The 17,283-nt window shown below is 40.6% G+C and overlaps 1 protein-coding gene across 2 annotated transcripts; it reads left to right on the top strand.

Annotated features, from left to right (window-relative positions):
* The first annotated feature begins 609 nt into the window (after nt 1–609).
* Nucleotides 610–17,101, top strand: Blimp-1 (PR domain zinc finger protein 1). 2 transcript variants are annotated; one of them, XM_071697089.1, is made up of 8 exons: nt 610–1,637; nt 4,871–5,083; nt 6,622–6,741; nt 7,597–7,722; nt 7,833–7,959; nt 9,203–11,116; nt 11,607–11,948; nt 12,190–17,101. In XM_071697089.1, the coding sequence occupies exons 2-8, from the start codon at nt 4,877–4,879 to the stop codon at nt 12,348–12,350; spliced, it is 2,997 nt and encodes a 998-aa protein (XP_071553190.1). In that variant the 5' UTR covers nt 610–1,637; nt 4,871–4,876; the 3' UTR covers nt 12,351–17,101. The 2 variants fall into 2 exon arrangements, with proteins under 2 accessions (XP_071553190.1, XP_071553191.1); XM_071697090.1 differs by having other exon boundaries at nt 611–1,637; nt 4,871–5,041.
* Nucleotides 17,102–17,283: the final 182 nt, after the last annotated feature.

Raw genomic sequence — 17,283 nt, 5'->3', positions numbered from 1 at the left:
AACGAAGAGCAATGAGCGGGGAGTGGATCGGGGTGGTAGACGAGGTTGGAAAGTGGCGTACGGTGAAGCGAGACGCATAGAGGGAAGAACGGGAGGATTCGGGGTGGCGAGGACCGAGGCAGAGAGAGAGAGAGAGAGAGAGAGAGAGAGAGAGAGAGAGAGAGAGAGAGAGAGAGAGAGAGAGAGAGAGAGAGAGAGAGAGAGAGAGAGAGAGAGAGAGAGAGAGAGAGAGAGAGAGAGAGAGAGAGAGAGAGAGAGAGAGAGAGCGGGAGAGAGAAACGGGAAACAGAGGGAAAGAGAGAGAGAGAGAGGGGAAACCTCTGGCAACGGGTCGATCGAAAGCGCAGCGCAGAGAAATGCACCACCTCTGCTCTGGTCTGGCAGCTTTGCGGGCGCACCACCGCGTCCGCGTGCGTCAGAAAGAGAGAAAGAGAACGACGGCGCGAGAGGGGGAGAGACGGAGGAAGAGGGAGAGAGAAAGGAACTGACGGAAGCGGAAGGGAGATCGACGTATATCCGCCGACCAATACCGACGCAGGGGGAGGAGGACGAGAGGAGAGCCAAGCCGAGTCGCGTTGGGCTAGGTCAGGTCTACCCGAGTTCCACACACACCGCGCTCTCTTGCGTGTGCCATCCCGTCGAGGAGAACCACACGAAGGCGGAGGCGCAACCCCTTCGCGAAAGAGAGGACCGTCGCGGATTCCCAGTTTTTCGCGAGTGAGTTCTCCGTAAGCGCTCCAGATTTTTCAAAAGGAAAAAAAAAAGAAAGAATTCGCGCGTCGCGTTCGTCAGCTACACGGTCTTGACAGCGAGAGATCGGTGCCGAGGAGTGTGAAAGCCGGTGATAGTGCGCGTCGTCGAATGACGCTTCGAGAAGGGTAACACGAGAGAGATACTCCGATCGGTGGTGAATAATCGCTAGTGTTGACGCGCGTGTGTTAAGCCTTAAGCCAGAATCGATTTGCTCTCGATCCGCTCTCGAGGAAGGTGAAGGAAGTAAAAGAAAAGTGAGAAACGGCTTTCCGAGTAGGAGATTCCGATCGGCGATTCGCTCGGTGGCGGCGGCGGCGAGAATTGGCATTGTTGACAAACAACGAGAACGAGCGCGACGACGACACGGACCAGAGAAATGTCGGCCGATCGGTGGGAATCGATTGCAATTCCCTTTTTCCGATGTCCTGATAATCGATAAGCGTCGTCGACGCGTAGGTGGCCGCGTAGGGACCGCCTAGGCAGCGAGAGAGCCGGGGCAGCGATCGGCCTTACCGACGTAATTTCTCGCCCTCGTCCTCCGTGCAACCCTCGGCGCGATATCAGATCGAGCTAGATAAATGTTGAGGGTAAACGGCGCCCTGCGTCGCCCGCTAGCGCGAGGCCAGGAGGAACGGGCCCTAAGTGCAACCGGGGCCGGCGCGATGCCGGTCTCCCTGAGGAACCACAGGATCACGTAAAAGGCGGCCGCCGGTTTATAGAGCCCTTCGTACCGCGCACGCACGGTCGCGCAACGGCGAAGGGATCGCGACGGAAAAGGGTGTTCTCCGGGTGATCCAGGGTGGTGAACCTACCTACGTCTCCACCTCGAAGAACAACGCTGTCGTCGTGGAGTTCGTCTGGTGGCGTCCGATGCACCAAAAGCCGTGAGTACCATAAACCCGGCTCGCGACGTTAAGATTGCAAAGCATGAGGAAGGGAGTATATTATGTTCAAATTAGAATGCTATAAGAGTCAATGTAAGTCCAAAATAAAAATACGGTTTTTCGAGTAGTCCTTTGCTATATCCTGGAATCTAAAGTGAAAGATACAGGGATGCACGCAGCCGACATTGCCGCCTCGGAAATAACGGTGGTGAAAAAATGGAGTTCTGTGTAGAGCTCTTCGCTATTCCAAACTTGACACACACAATGGTGAAAAAAATAAGTTCTCCGATATACATAATACGTCTTCTTTTCATGTGCGGATAATTGTTTTAATAAAAACTACACGAGAGAGAGCAGTAGATAGATGGATTCGAATAGATTTATGGAGTATTGCGAAAGGATAATAAGAAATTGAGATAACAGATATTATTTTCATTACAAAAAGATTAATGATTATAAGTAACATAAGAGAAACAGAAAAATTCGTAACGCAACGCGTACCGCGACCGACCAAAACACCATATATATCCTTTCGCTAGGGGATCGATCCTGTCGCGGCTGCAATTTCTGCGATGTTGCGAGTGCAGCGATCTTTTGTGTAAAATGTGATGCATTGCGTGTTATTTGAACAATTTTTTGCAGTTTTCACATTTTCTGTTTGGGAAGTGCAAGATGAAAGATTCGGAAGGAAGAGAGCTTTGTTATAATTTGTGTCGAAATAAAATACCGGTGTGTCGACAAAAATATTAATATAGAAGTAATTTAAGTTAATTACTATTGAGAAACAATCGATTAATTCTGTGACATAAGAAATTAATTCTTCCGTTTAAACCAGAGTAAAATAGATACATAAATAACTGAACGTTGATGAAACATAAATATCACACGGGATATGGAATAACAGAGAAGGAAATTTCTGCGTCGGAACAGAAAAACTCATTATTACACTGAGAACCCATTACGTTGAATCAACTAAATCCTTGTTTGGATATGGGCAAACAAATTCTTTAGTTCACATTTTTTTTTTGAGGTTATTAACTCCGGGTGGAGTTATAGACGCCTTCAGCCCCACCTTTGGGCTATATAGCAATTTAGTTCACATAACAAAAAATTTGGTTAACATAACAAAAATGTTTTAACATAACTAAATTTTTTGTTATGTAAACCAAATTTTTGTTATATTAACTAAAGAATTTGTTTGCCCATATCCAAACAAGGATTTAGTTGATTCAACGAAATGGGTTTCTCAGTGTATATTCGTGCTTTCAATATTTTACGAGACAAGAAGAAATAAAGAAAACTTAGGACTTTGGATACAAAAATCCCAAGCTTCAAAAAAGCATCTGTAAAAAATGAAATTGTACAATGTTGATTTAAAAAGGATCGTGAAACACACTGCCTAAAAATCACGAAGCTTTCGGGATGTAAATTTACATTTATTACGGTTCAGCGAAAGAATTAATCTCGAAAATGTAATATCTATTTTGTAAGAAATCTATTTCCCCGAGAATTCGGGAACGTGATAAAACGCTTTTGGTCGGAAAATCGCGTCGAAAGCATACGCGAGCGAGCGGTTTGCGATATCGGCGGTGCGCGATTTTCATGGAAATCGAAATCCACCGGGTAGCGAAAACCCTCAGCGGGTGGTAGCGGACGGGGAGGACTTCGGAGTTTATGCCCCCGTCCGCCCTACCGCCCCCTGCTACTCCTTCCTTTCTCCCTCCCTCCCACCCCTGCAGTCGATCAATGCGTGGACGGGTTTCACTTTCGCGGTGTTAAAGTGTTGCACCACCGCAAATTGAAGAGTTGGCACTGTCGAGGAAAACTGGATCGCGGATCGCGATTCGTTCAATGACATTTTCCATACCAGCAATTATTTGATATTCGGAAAATTCGTTGTTATACTAATTTGATGTTTTAACAATCTTTAGCTGCACGTGTGAACGGATGAAAAATTCTTTGGAATATTAATTCGATGTTTTAACAATCTTTAGGTGCACGTGAACGGATGGTATTATTCGAATTTATACGATCATTGATTATACGTTATTTCGAGTGACTGTCTAAAACAAAGCATCGAGAAACAATTTGATTACTGACCGTTAACTTTATTTCATTTGTTACTTATTTCTACATCAATTTGGCCGGTTCCAAATAGTTCGTGTTTCGATTTGAGTTTATTGCAAATTTGTAATTTCCCGGAGTTGCGCGAATGCTTGAAGCAAGAAATAGAACTGAGCACCGCCAGGACTTTTAATTATTCCTTCGATAACGATCGCGCCGGTTAACTTTTGCGAGACTTAATGATGACGCTTGAGCTTAATCGAGTGTTTGCTCGACGATAAAAATAAAAAAAACGTAAATCTATAAAAAAAACAACATGGGTAAAAAATAGTGGGTATCAATGACGAAGCTTCGATTATTCATTCGAGGTGTTATTGAACGAACAAGAATGGAATATACGAGTTTGCTTCCTAGAGACCATTAGCCAGTAGGATTGAATAACTAGTGGTAGATAACACGCGTGTGACAGCGATATATATGATAGAATTAATAATCTCAGAACATATCATAAACATTCGAAGCCTCCTTAATGTATAATCCCCGCTTAAAAGGACATTTAATCCGTCACTCGACGATTATACATAGCTTTTCGGGGATGCCAGAGGGATAAATTAGCTTCTACTATTTACTAAGATTATGGAAGAGTTTCTAAGCTCTAAACGTGACTTCTGCTATAATTCATAACGATGACATTTAAGAGCATCTTGCGATAAATGTATGGCACGAAACATTCCGTGGAATATTTGTTACTTTTGTTAACCTAATTTATATAGTCTTGTGCATTGTAAATGCATCAGATATACCAAATATAGTAAATAAATACATTGTTAAAATAAAAAAAGTTACACTATTAAATTCGTAGTATCAAATTATACTCAATTTCAGTCATTTTTAACTGTTCCTCTAAGTCGCCACTGTTCCTACTCAATATGTTGTTAATTTAACTAGAACACTGTTAACTCAACTAAACCAATGGAGTTAAAATAATACTGTTTTGTGTTAAAATAACAAATTCGACATATATGGTAGTTGAAAATAACAAAATGTTATTTAACTCAAGGTATTGGCTTAAATTTTATCCTTTAACATCTAACAGTGTAGCAAATATTTTCGCGAAATTTTCCCGATGTCAAATCAAATTAACAAGAATTTTCCGGTTCTATTTGCAGCGAAGGATGGAGGCCAGCGAGTGGGATCACGCGACCTTGAGGGAGGAAGAATTCGAGCAGCATGCCGTATATTTGGTACCGGATGTGTCGGCATCGCCAGGCGATACCAATCGTGCGGAGGCGTCCTTGCCACGGAACCTGGTCCTCAAACCCTCTCAGGCCCTCAACGATGTATGTTCTTTCGCAGAAGAAACTTATTCCGAAATTACCTCGGTAGGCGAGCCGCATATTTAGTCGCGAATCGCATCGAGTTATTAATTTCTTTGCGTCAGTTTAATTCTTTAAACTCGCGCAAAATCACGCAAGAAAACTGATAATTTCCAGAAAAAGACGTAATGTCCTAGAGTAAAACGCTAAGCGCTATCAAATTGCAGAAATTTTAGAACTTAAACAAATATATTAATACACGCGAGTAATATTAATCGCGTGTGATATATTAAACTACAATAAGTACTAATGGAAACCTGGAGATAATCAGACTTTTAGTCTCTCATCCATTAGAGTTTTCCCTTTCTATCTGTTATAGTTTGTAATTTATAAACAGAATCTTCCAATACTAATTACAATTCATTTAACGTAACTTTGGTTTTACTCAACAGAGTATATATATCATAATTTTTAGGAAGTAATAATTTTTTTCAATTTTTTCAATTTCTCATCAAAAGTTTTCTTGTGAAGGGAGATAAACGAAAGATAAATGCATGAATTTCAATGGTTGACAAAGGAAAATAAGTTTTTTAGATAGGTTTTAGATAGATATGACATAGAATATGTAGCATGAAAAGGCGTTGGCCGAACGACGCCATGAAATCAAACTTGACCGAGAGACGAGAGGCTAATTAACTTACGAGGCATGACCTAGAGGCGAAGTCGAATCGCGTTACACTTTCCTCAGCGCGGCGGGAATCGAGAACGTTCGGTGTAATCGGCGCGAAACTTTTGCTCGAAGCTTTGTCTCTACGTCACTTACGAAATTTCGAGTCCGGCGTAGAAGCCGAAACGTTCGCGAATCGCAACGATGTAATACATTGAGGAGAAGCGCACGATGGGCTAATCGACGTTCGTCAGTCGAGCTTCCGTTTGTCAAAAGAGAAACAAAAGCATCGGAAGAGCGCGCTGGACTGAAAGCACCGAAGAGTTAAATTAGTTTTGCCGAATGGACGTTTCTATGCAATAGGGTGAATTCTATTCTATTTCTGAGTCGGAATGAAAATAGGTTCTATCTTCTGCCGATATCCGCGTATTTTAACACAACGCTGCGATAGGACGGGCAATGAGAATAACGGAGGAAGCAAACAATGCGCTTTTACCAATCACCGATCATTTTATACATTTTGGTAGTTTTTGCGATTTCCTGAAACGAAGCTTAAAGACATGAAGAAAAATTTTTCGGCAGCGCAATTTCTCTGCCGAACTTTGAGTTGCGAATCCATTATGTGAATTACAGAATTGATTTATGATTCCAAATTATTCAATAAGTGCAAATAACTATTTATAACTACTTATTAATCTTTTTTACTTTAATTATTTTTTGCAAATTTTTACAGTACCTTTTATCAAAAAATAAAAAATTGATCAAGTTATAAAATATTAAATCTTATTGGGGAGAATTTTCAATTATAAAATTTGATGTGTGGATGTATAAATTACGAGATGAGAACTAAGAGGCTAAATTGATATTTAAGCTTTCAAATATGCATCATCCCTCAATTTCAGTCGACTCGATTAATCGGAAATTACGTATGTGACAGGTGTTGGGTGTGTGGAGCACCGGTTACATCCCCAAAGGGACACGTTTCGGCCCTCTGGTCGGCCAGGTGTACACGAAGGATTCGGTACCGGCAGACGCGAACCGGAAGTACTTCTGGCGGGTAAGGCCAATTTTACATCTCTTATTCAACCGAGATATTTTCAGATTACGCGGCGAATAACTCTTCGCCGAGGCCGTTAACGTAGATAGATTCGACAGAACGCCGGTAAAAATTAAAAAAAGAAAGAAAACGTAGAAAAAAAGCTAAGATGGAAGGAGAAGCCAGCAAAGACCAGAAACTGGTTTCAACCGATCTAGCAAGCCTTAAAGCGAAACCCGCGAGAAGCCGTTGATGCCTCGTAACTTATCAATTCGTTACGACGATTACTTGGTTCCTCTACGATCTTCGCATACACACGATACATACAAATCGTGATGAGATCTAACGAACGCGAACGTTAACCAGCTTTTTAGTGTTTTCTTGTAGTAATAATTCAGCGTTTCATAATCATAATAAGAAAATTTGTGCGTATATATTTGTGCGATAAAAAAAGATTATACAGAATAAATATAAAGATTTGGATTGTAAACTTTTGAATTGTAACCCTGATTGAAAAAATAGTTTCAAGCACCTTTGATAATTATGGTCATTAGCAAAATACATTAATAATTACTGACAACATGTTACATTATTAAGAATGGGCTAGCAATGGGCGAGCAATGTTTAGCGTCAGCTAAAAATGCTATCCAAACTCTAAGAATATATAAAAAATTTACACGATTTTTAGATATTCATTTTTAGATATTCAAAAATTTATGTTATTTTTTAGATGTTTATATTTTTGGGGGACATGAGATTGGAACATATCTATAAACAACGAATATGCCTATAATTAAAAATTCATCAATCGTAATAATATTCTCATGGAACCGTTTCAATCATCGCGAATATAAAAATGATTTTCGCATTGTCCAGGTATACAAGAACAACGAGCTGTTCTATTACATCGACGGTTATGACGTCCAGAAATCGAATTGGATGCGTTACGTGAATCCCGCCTACTCGTCCGAATCGCAAAACCTAATAGCATGCCAGTATAAGGTAAAGCAATTTTGTGCAGCGCATCTTGCGAAGAAGTATATATTTTTAATCACGTCTAGATTATACGCGCAGGGAAAAAGCTTACAATTGTTGCTATACCCGTGTTTCAGATGAACATTTATTTTTACACGATCAAGCCGATATTACCGCATCAAGAGTTGTTGGTTTGGTACTGCAGGGAATTCGCGGAAAGGCTCAATTATCCGCTGACCGGTGAGCTGATGCTTCAGAGAATACGTAAGTAGATTTATATTCACCTCAAGTTAATATAACGCTGAAATTAAATCATAACATGGAAGTTTAATGCGCAAATCGAAATCTCGATATACCGCTGTCATTTGTAACAAATTAAAACGATTAGTGTTATAAAGAAGCTATCGCGAGAGGCGCGAAAGCTATCGTTTATAATTTGTATTATATTTCACTCGATTATTCATGTACTTCTTTCAAAATATTTTATGATATATCTGTGTTTATAACTAATCTTCTCTATAAAATAGAAATTATAATTACGTAAATAATAACTGGTATCATGATACAGTTTAATCAAATTAAGATTGTAAGAGAAGCTATATGTGCCATCATCTGTGTCCACTCATACAGCAGAGAACTTTTCAGCTATATTGAAGCGATTTTACAAGTTACAGTATAATATGTTACAGAAATATGTTAGACATACAGAATAGCAAAGTTACAGTGAACTTACGACAAATTCGTAATTGTGCACTCGACTATATATCTCCAATAGGTCTTATACATAAAATCCTAGCATAACTTACAAGCAGCACGGAACAAGCAGGTAAGTGTAAGACAATAGATACGTACGAGAATTGTTCCAAAATCCATATAGTGCAATCGAATGTCCGTATAATAAAATGCTATTTTGTAAACTTGTCTGTATTGTGAACTAAAAGCTCGTAAAATAAACCTTTTCTGTGCTGCTTTTTCACCCTTTATTACATTTGTTTCTGATCATGTTAAATTTTATTTTGCGCATATGTCATCGGAATGAGAATGTATATTGAGGGGAAAGTTCATAATAAAGAGGTTGTTTGATTCCAATAAATTCACAATACGATCGTTCGACCGTAGTGGAATAAAATAGTAAAATTTATTTAAATAGAAATAAATAAAAGGCGACATTTTTTTTGTTCATATGTCTGAATTGTAATCTTTCTATGCTGTATGGGTTGTATCCAATTTTATTTAAATATACTCGCGTAATTGATCAAACGTACTATGTAACAATTATCTACAAATTAACTGATTCGAAGATGGCAATCGATGAAAATGACCTTTTAATATTAACATGACATATACAACAAGTAAATATCTATGATTTTGGTACAGATATATTCGTTCATGAATTTTCAAAAGATAGTCGTAACAACAGTACAATTTGATCAGTTTCGTAATTTCACTGTATAACGATATTTATTATTGAAAGGATTTTTATATATTCATTATCAATTATTTTCAGGACAACAAGTACAACAATCAACGCTACCCACGGAAATTTCACCCGCCGTCGACGTGATATCGCCACTAAAAGACTCTTCGATCTACGAGAGGCGTCAGATGACGCCAACGGATGGTTCCGTGAGGTCAGACGAGGGTTATCACTCAAACGGCTATCACGACGAAATCCTGACACCACCTGAGGAAAGCAGTGAGTCTGACAGTGAAAATAACTACGTGCTGGATTTTAGTAAGAATGCCAAATCGTCAGTGTGCAACGATGAGATTCTGAAGCAAGACAACACTGCAGCGAAGAACGAGTACAGAAAAGTCAAGATCAAGATCTCCAAGACCTACGGTAACTTCCAGGCGACGAAAGGTATAGCTGACGGCCCGACGAAGGACAAAGACCAGGAGATGTCCAGCCGGGCGGTCACCCCGGAACTCCAGAAGCCGGTATCACCTATCATCCTGCAGAAGAGCACGGTGCTGTCGACCGTGCCTGAGGATGAGATATCCGAGAAGAACATGAAACCCTTCTACGAGCCGGAGGTCAAGGGTGGTAATCTGCCGATGTCCGGCAGACCCGTCTACCTAGCCAATCCCAGCAGTTCTATCCTGGAAAACATTCTGCTGCGTAACAGCACGGACAACAATAACAATAACCACAGCCATCATCATCACAATGGCGGCTCGCAGCAGCACCATCAGCATCATCAGATGCATCATCAGACTCACGTAGACTCAGTGACGCCGCCACCCTCCAGCCCCACCGAGATGGCGTATTCTTACAAGAAGTCCCATCGTTACGGAAACATTCTACCCTGCAGCCCGGACTCCAGCTCAAACTTGCCCATACAAACAGACTCGTGCGTGAACTCGACCAGCGGCAACGGCGGCGCGCTATCGAGCATGCAGAGCCCCACTGGCAATCTGCACTCCAGCACGGGAGGAGGACTGCATTCGAGCACCGGCGGAAGCAACGGCAGCCTGCCGCCGCATCCCGGAAGTTTGCATTCGTCCAGCAACGCCGGCGGCAGCATACATTCCAGCACGAGCGTGCTCTCGTCCAGCACGATGCTGACGTCCAGCAGCAGCCCGCATTCGGCGTCCACGACGAACAGTTGCCCGCTCAAGCGGAAGACCAAATCGCCGTCGCCGTCGTCAAGTCAGAACGGCGTACCTACCCCGACGACGATTCTTTACTCCGGCAGCTCGGGGGCCGCCGGCTGTCAGATCGAGTCCGCCAGTCCGGTTTACCCCAACTCTGCCGGCAGTAGTAGTAGTAGCAGCAGCAGCAATCAGAGCATCTCGCCGATTTCGCCGATCCAGTCGCCCTCGTCCTACAGTCCGTACGGTAGTCTGTACGGTCACCAAAATGGCTCGCTGCACCACAACATGGGCACGTCATTGTCTATCAATTGCAACGCCTATTCGCCCACGCCAAGTGGCAACGTTGTCTACGAGAGGACCACGGACGGCAGGCGACTGGAGGCCACCAGCAGCGGTGGCCATCAGCTACCCACCTCGTCGACGATGCAAATCGACAGTAACCAAGCGTTGATTACTGGCACGCACAATCTTCATCTCGGGCACCATCCGGGTCTCACCATTCATCCCAACTCCTCGTCATCTCTCAACAGATACTCGCCGGCGAGCTCCTTGTCGCCGGACGATCACGGTTGTTCCCAGAGCGGCGCCCTCAGCCCCAACTCTCAGGGCTCGAGGGGCTATAGGTCGCTGCCTTATCCGCTCAAGAAGAAGGACGGCAAGATGCATTACGAGTGCAACGTCTGCTGCAAAACCTTCGGTCAGCTATCGAATCTCAAGGTACACCTGAGGACGCACTCCGGCGAGAGACCCTTCAAGTGCAATGTTTGCACCAAAAGCTTCACACAACTCGCGCACCTCCAGAAGCATCATCTCGTGCATACTGGTAAGCTTACTAATCCGAGTATTAGTCTTGATGTAATTGTCGGAATAACAATCAAAGTAGTACCTCCATCTTTGTATTTCATAAGATCTTTGCTATGTATAGAGCGCTTAGTAGATTTATTTAAAATCTTTATAAATTATTTATTGTTTTTTTTAATTGATATCTAAAAATTACTTTCCTTTTTGTATGTATGTACAGTATATCGAGTTTGCAAAAATCTAATAAAGGCATTATGTTGCAAATCATAATATTATATAACTTTATTAGTAATATCAGGTAACTAATTGATATGTACAATATTTTTTATTCTTTTGTTCACATCTATTGTATGTATATTTCCTACACACAAAACAAAGGAGGTATTATTGTGACAAACAAGATTTGCTTATCAAGAGTTCGATCAAGACACAAAATATATTATTATCAGATCTACTGCCAAATATTTTAGACAATAATATATTTATACATTTATTTGTCAATGCGTCCTCAGGTGAAAAGCCGCACCAATGCGAGATATGCAAGAAGAGGTTCAGTTCGACTTCGAATCTGAAGACCCACCTTAGATTGCACTCCGGTCAAAAGCCGTACGCCTGCGACCTTTGCCCCGCCAAGTTCACCCAATTCGTTCATTTGAAACTGCACAAGAGATTGCACACAAACGAACGACCCTACACCTGCCAGGGTTGCGACAAAAAATACATTAGCGCGAGCGGCCTCAGGACCCATTGGAAGACAACGAGCTGCAGACCAAATAACATCGAGGACGAGCTCGCACTTGCCGCGGCCGTGGGTTCGCCGACGTATTACGAGTACGGTCCTGACATGAATGTTGGTAAGTACGAACTCTAGATCTACATCAGATAGGTCTACAATCAAAGTAGAATGAAGAAACAGCTTATCTTTCGTTGTTGCACGTCGCTAAGACAATCATAAGGAAGATTCATATTAATAGGCAAGCTTATCGACAAGTTTAGGACCTCGGAAAAAATTGATCGATTATTCAAAAGTAGAATAATAAATACGTTAGGTATTAGATAAGGGGATAACACTGGACGGGCATATTATCCTTGCAGGAAATATACCCAAGGAATGCGAGTTGGAGCACATCGATAATTACGACAGGCATGGATCGACGCATGGCCCGCACTCGACGTCACTCCACAACCTGGAAAATTCCGTGGGCCGACCGAGCGTCATAGAAACATCCCAACCACACATTATCGAGTGTACATAAGTACATCACATAATGCTACATAACTACATAAGTCGCATGATGGGGTATGAGCCCCCCTTCCGCTCGGGCGCAAAATGCAATCGTGGAAACGTAAGAGAGTCGCTCGCAACTGACCAGAAAAGAGACCGGAGATAGGAGCTTTCCCTCTCTGGAATGACAGTAAAGAACAGAGCATATGATGTCGCGCGCGAAATCTTCGCAAGTTTTCCTTCTTAATTTCGATGAAATTATGGTAGATTTTTGAAAACGATAAAAAAAATTTGAGAATTTAAACTCTATTTGTTGTCTCCATTCTGGAGACGAAAAATAATTTTTCTTGAAAACATTTTATAGTTTTAAACACATACACATAATACTATAATAAAATAATATATTTAAAAAATTTTCTTTGTTACTCTCATCATCTTCAATTTTTATAATTCTGGAATTTTGATGTTAAATTACGTTAGAATAATTTTAAAAACTAAACTTAAATGTTAGTAGAAATAAAGAAAAGACTCTAGATTTTAATTATTTCATTTAATCTGTTTTTTTTTTTTTTTATAAAACCGACCATATTTCATCAAAATTTGAGATGATTTGTGAATGATTCCTCAAAATAACGAGAAAACGTAGGAGAAGATCGTAATAAATCCGTAGAGTGATCGATCATTGTTAATTGCATAATAGAAGTTGTTTAATCGACTGATCAACAACCGCCTAATTTTTTAGCGGACACTTTGTTGTTTTAATACCTAAGATGATATGAAAAAAAGGGAAGATGGATTTTTCCCAGGAAAACCGACGAAGTTCTGTCTAGAAACGCGCATAAAGTTCCTTCCTTGTAAATTATCCTTGTAAATACTCGTTTCTATATTTTTTCTATCGTAGCGTTATCAACGAAAGGGAGAGTGGTGTTCGAAATAATTAGGTTTAATCGCTTGAGAAGATCGTAATGCTGTCATTTCAGGAGAAATAGGGAGGATGCTCGCATAAGCAATGGTACCAAAGTCACTCGAATCTCTCGATTACTCTTCCACGATGCATTTTAGAATTGCACGTCGAAGACGCATCATGATGAATGAATTCCCAATGACTCGAATAAATGTTAATCTAAAATGCCTCCAGTTAAATAATCTTATACAGTAATTTTTTATGTTTTTTACATTGCGATTTTCCTTTTCTCCGTGTAAAAATATCTGTGTATGCAAAAAGATGTATTATTATTTCTTAATTCATTCAATGCTGTATTTATGTGATGGAAATCTAAAATTGAAAACTATTAAAAAATCAATTTTAATTGTGTAAAAATTAAAAATGCAAGCTATTAAGAAAATTAATTTCAATTTTGCAAAAGTGATTCAAGTCTGATTCAAAGTTTATTTCTGTTAGACAGATTAATTTAAAATAATTTAGCAAGATTGTATTATATGTATATTATCGGAAGATCGCGATGATTGTCACGGCGTTAAATACATTGCGAAAACTAACTTGAAATATATTGCAGGCATAATTCTTAAAACGAAATTTCAGTCTTCGACGTGCTAAGATTTTAGGTCGGTGTGTAAAATGGCGGATTTTGTCGGCACCCGTCATAATATTCGCGTAATATGCGAACGATCAACAGCAAGAAACAACAAGTAAGACTCGAACAACTAGTGACGACACGACTGCAACTATACGAGACCTGTACCTGTATATATATTAATATTACTATTAATTATTCAATAATTTAAAAAGAAGTAATATAAGGAGCTCTAATTTATGAATACCTTTATACATATATACATATAAATATATATACCTATATATGTGTATATACATCCGTGTGTGCACATGTATATGCGTATGTGTACTTGTGTGTATACGCACATACATGCGTGCATACCGTCGTCGTCGGTTGGCGGACGGTAGACTGCGCTTTATGTTAACTTCCGCGAAGTAAATTTTATTAAAGATTTTATTAATGATATTAATTTATTGATGCGTGTGTAAAAAAGAACGTTGAAACTATCGACGTGCGCTTGTGTTATACTCGTGTTTTGTGAACACGATTGGCATTTATATAAGTTATATACTATAACTTTGTTGGCACATTGAAAGTGCCCTTTCTTTTAGCATCCCTAAGCAAGAGATTTTAGATTTACGATAATGGTCGTGTGTTAATATTTATCAAAATTTTACGTCGATAATTTATTTTCTCGTCGGTATATAATGGTGCATAGCTAGCAATGACGAGACTTCGCTCTTTTCGGGGTTTAATTACGGAATGAAGTGATACAAATAATCATATACGTAAAATCGTGCGCCGCAATTTTTAATCGCGCTTATTATCTCCGTATTTTTTTCGGCCTTCGATAAATACGTCCTCGATAAATACATACGTATTTTTAATATTGCTATTAGCTTCCACATGCTGCATGTTTCTATTTATTTCAGCTATGCTGAATCTTTCTTTCTTTAATGCTCATTAACTAAAGGAGGTTGTATTTTGTATAAGTTGGGTTTCGATCGCAAAAAAATATCTCCTTATTATCGTGCGGTTTATTGAAGATACCCGTGTAGCTTTAAACTATCAAAATTTAAAGGAGGAGAGGACAATCGTCCGTAAAATCGGAAGTTATGATAGAAAATCTAGTCAAAACGTCTTGAGAGAACTATTGTGCAATTACGGCGTTTCTTAAGAAAAATGTATATTTCGAAATCGAGTTAAATCTTCGCGGAAATGATTTCTCAAATCTCTCGCGTGCGCGAATCAATTCTTCGATTACGTCGTGCTTCCTCTGTACATAGTACAGAAAGTTTAAAAGCTAGAATTAACGAATTGTCGAAAATGCTGTCCTTTCCCGCAGCTTCCATTGATTTTACGCAAACTCGGCGAATTCGTACTTCCATTAACGCTAAGCTAGATCGAACGAGTTAATTCTGAGCGCAGCTTACCGTACGTGGTACGAAACAACTCACTCTTACTGAGGGACGACTCTGGGGTTTCGTCATCACGGAAGGGCGGGGACGGAGAGAATTTTTTAACGAACGATAAGAATTTTTAAACACGATATCGAGATCTCCGAGTCGTCGTTCTGTAAAGATATTAATCTTTAAGGACGTATCGCAGACTGATATACACACGGCTATCGAGCGTTTGTGAGATTTTTAAGGAGTCACGTGCATCGCGATACGATTCCGTACGAAGCGAGAGAGAGAGAGAGAGAGAGAGAGAGAGAGAGAGAGAGAGAGAGAGAGAGAGAGAGAGAGAGAGAGAGAGAGAGAGAGAGAGAGAGAGAGAGAGAGAGAGAGAGAGAGAGAGAGAAAACGAGAGCGAGAGAGCGCGAGAGTGAGAGAATGTGCGATTTTCAAGAATGCAAGAGTGTATTAACATTATCGTTCTAAATTTCGGCTTCCTTCGCAAGATCATCCCCCGAGGCTTCGGTTTCGCAAGAATCTCCCCCTCGCATCCAGACGTTGCGACGCTACGCCGCAACAATTTAAATCCAAAGAAATCCCGTTTTTAGCTGAATCCTTCATCTTTCGGGACGTAGCGGGAATACGCGACCACTATTCTCTCCCCTATGCCGAAACCGCGCGGCTCGCGTGCGAGATCCTTACGAAACTGACGAGATCCTCGTTTCTCCATACCCCGAATTACCTATTACCCTCGTACTATTCATCATCTACCCGCCGGGCACCGTCGAACGCACTCGAACGAAGAGTCTCCTCCTCGACTGTCCCGGCAATTATACCTTAATAAGTTTAACGAGCGTTCGAACTGGGTCTCGCGAAATCGAACGCGAGACGATGTATCGTAGATTCACAAGGCCTTTACACTGATTTGCTGATATACCCTTTAATAACCAGGCAACGTGGACGATTCGCGGGCATTCTACGGGATGCCGAGCAGTGAAAAAGTTTCTGTACAATGTAGCGTACGCTGTACTAGCGATAGTATTCTAATGACGCTGCCCTGATCACGCTTCAGGAACTTTTCGGATGTTGTATGAGGAATCTGCGCACGCAGCGCACGTGCTCTCAGTATCGTTCTATAAGGTGCCCACCTTACAGAACGACGCTGAAAGCACATCAGATGCGAGACAAAGTGGAAGCAACGACCTAGGAAAACATTTTTTTCAGGACTCGTTACACAATAATATCGCAATTACAAGCAATAATGGAAAAATTTCTTTTGGTGACGGTCGCGGATTCCTAGTGACGTTCTTCACGACCGGTGTTCGAGCATCATTCTGTACATTGCCTTCGATTCCCCGCCTTGCCTGTATTTTGAGAGCACTATTACGAATAACGAAGTTAAAACGGAGCTAGAGGAGAAACCTAGGTGCTTAGGACTTTGAACACTAATAGCGATACGGGAGAAGGGAGCAGCACACAGCGCAGCGCGTAAAGAGGCAAAACGGTGAAGACCATGTAAATATATACGCTGAAAGTAGAGAAATATCGAGAGGAAGCGACAAGCGCGAGGGCGACTAACCGCCTCAAGAACAAACAAGCAATATTTAGTTCTTATCATCTCGTAATAATTAAACGATAACGATCCAACTGTACCGTGCACGCACACGCGCGCGCACGCGTGCACGCGCTCGTACGTATTTAAACGACTATAAATTAAATGTTAATTATCCTTACACTTCGTATACATATATATATATATATATATAGTGAAATTGTTACGCATTTATTATCATTATAATTATTGAATAGGTAATGCTCAATTAGCATTTGTTTCTTAAAATAAAGAATAAATATATGGCTGTTGGATATTTATATGCACATATCACTACCACACCTACATATATGTCGTTATAATCCGATATCATTTAAGGTAAATGTACCAATGCCTGGACACCTTCAACATTTTAGTTTTTAAATAAGTATAACGCGAATTAAAATCAAAGATAAAAATATAATACAAATACAAGAAACATATTTTTATCTTTGATTC

This window comes from Temnothorax nylanderi, unplaced genomic scaffold, assembly GCF_030848795.1.
Source record: "Temnothorax nylanderi isolate EJ_2023f unplaced genomic scaffold, tnyl_v1.0 TNYL_tig0011_pilon, whole genome shotgun sequence".
Taxonomy (NCBI): domain Eukaryota; kingdom Metazoa; phylum Arthropoda; class Insecta; order Hymenoptera; family Formicidae; genus Temnothorax; species Temnothorax nylanderi.
Note: the sequence above shows the minus strand (reverse complement) of the source record. Positions and strands in the feature narration are given on the sequence as shown.

What these genes read in the sequence shown, in the direction of transcription:
- Blimp-1 (XM_071697089.1), top strand. Translation starts at nt 4,877, where the DNA reads ATGGAGGCCAGCGAGTGGGATCACGCGACCTTGAGGGAGGAAGAATTC. An exon ending in CTTATTCCGAAATTACCTCG is followed by an intron (nt 5,084 to 6,621) that starts GTAGGCGAGCCG and finishes CGTATGTGACAG; the next exon opens with GTGTTGGGTGTGTGGAGCAC. An exon ending in ACCGGAAGTACTTCTGGCGG is followed by an intron (nt 6,742 to 7,596) that starts GTAAGGCCAATT and finishes CGCATTGTCCAG; the next exon opens with GTATACAAGAACAACGAGCT.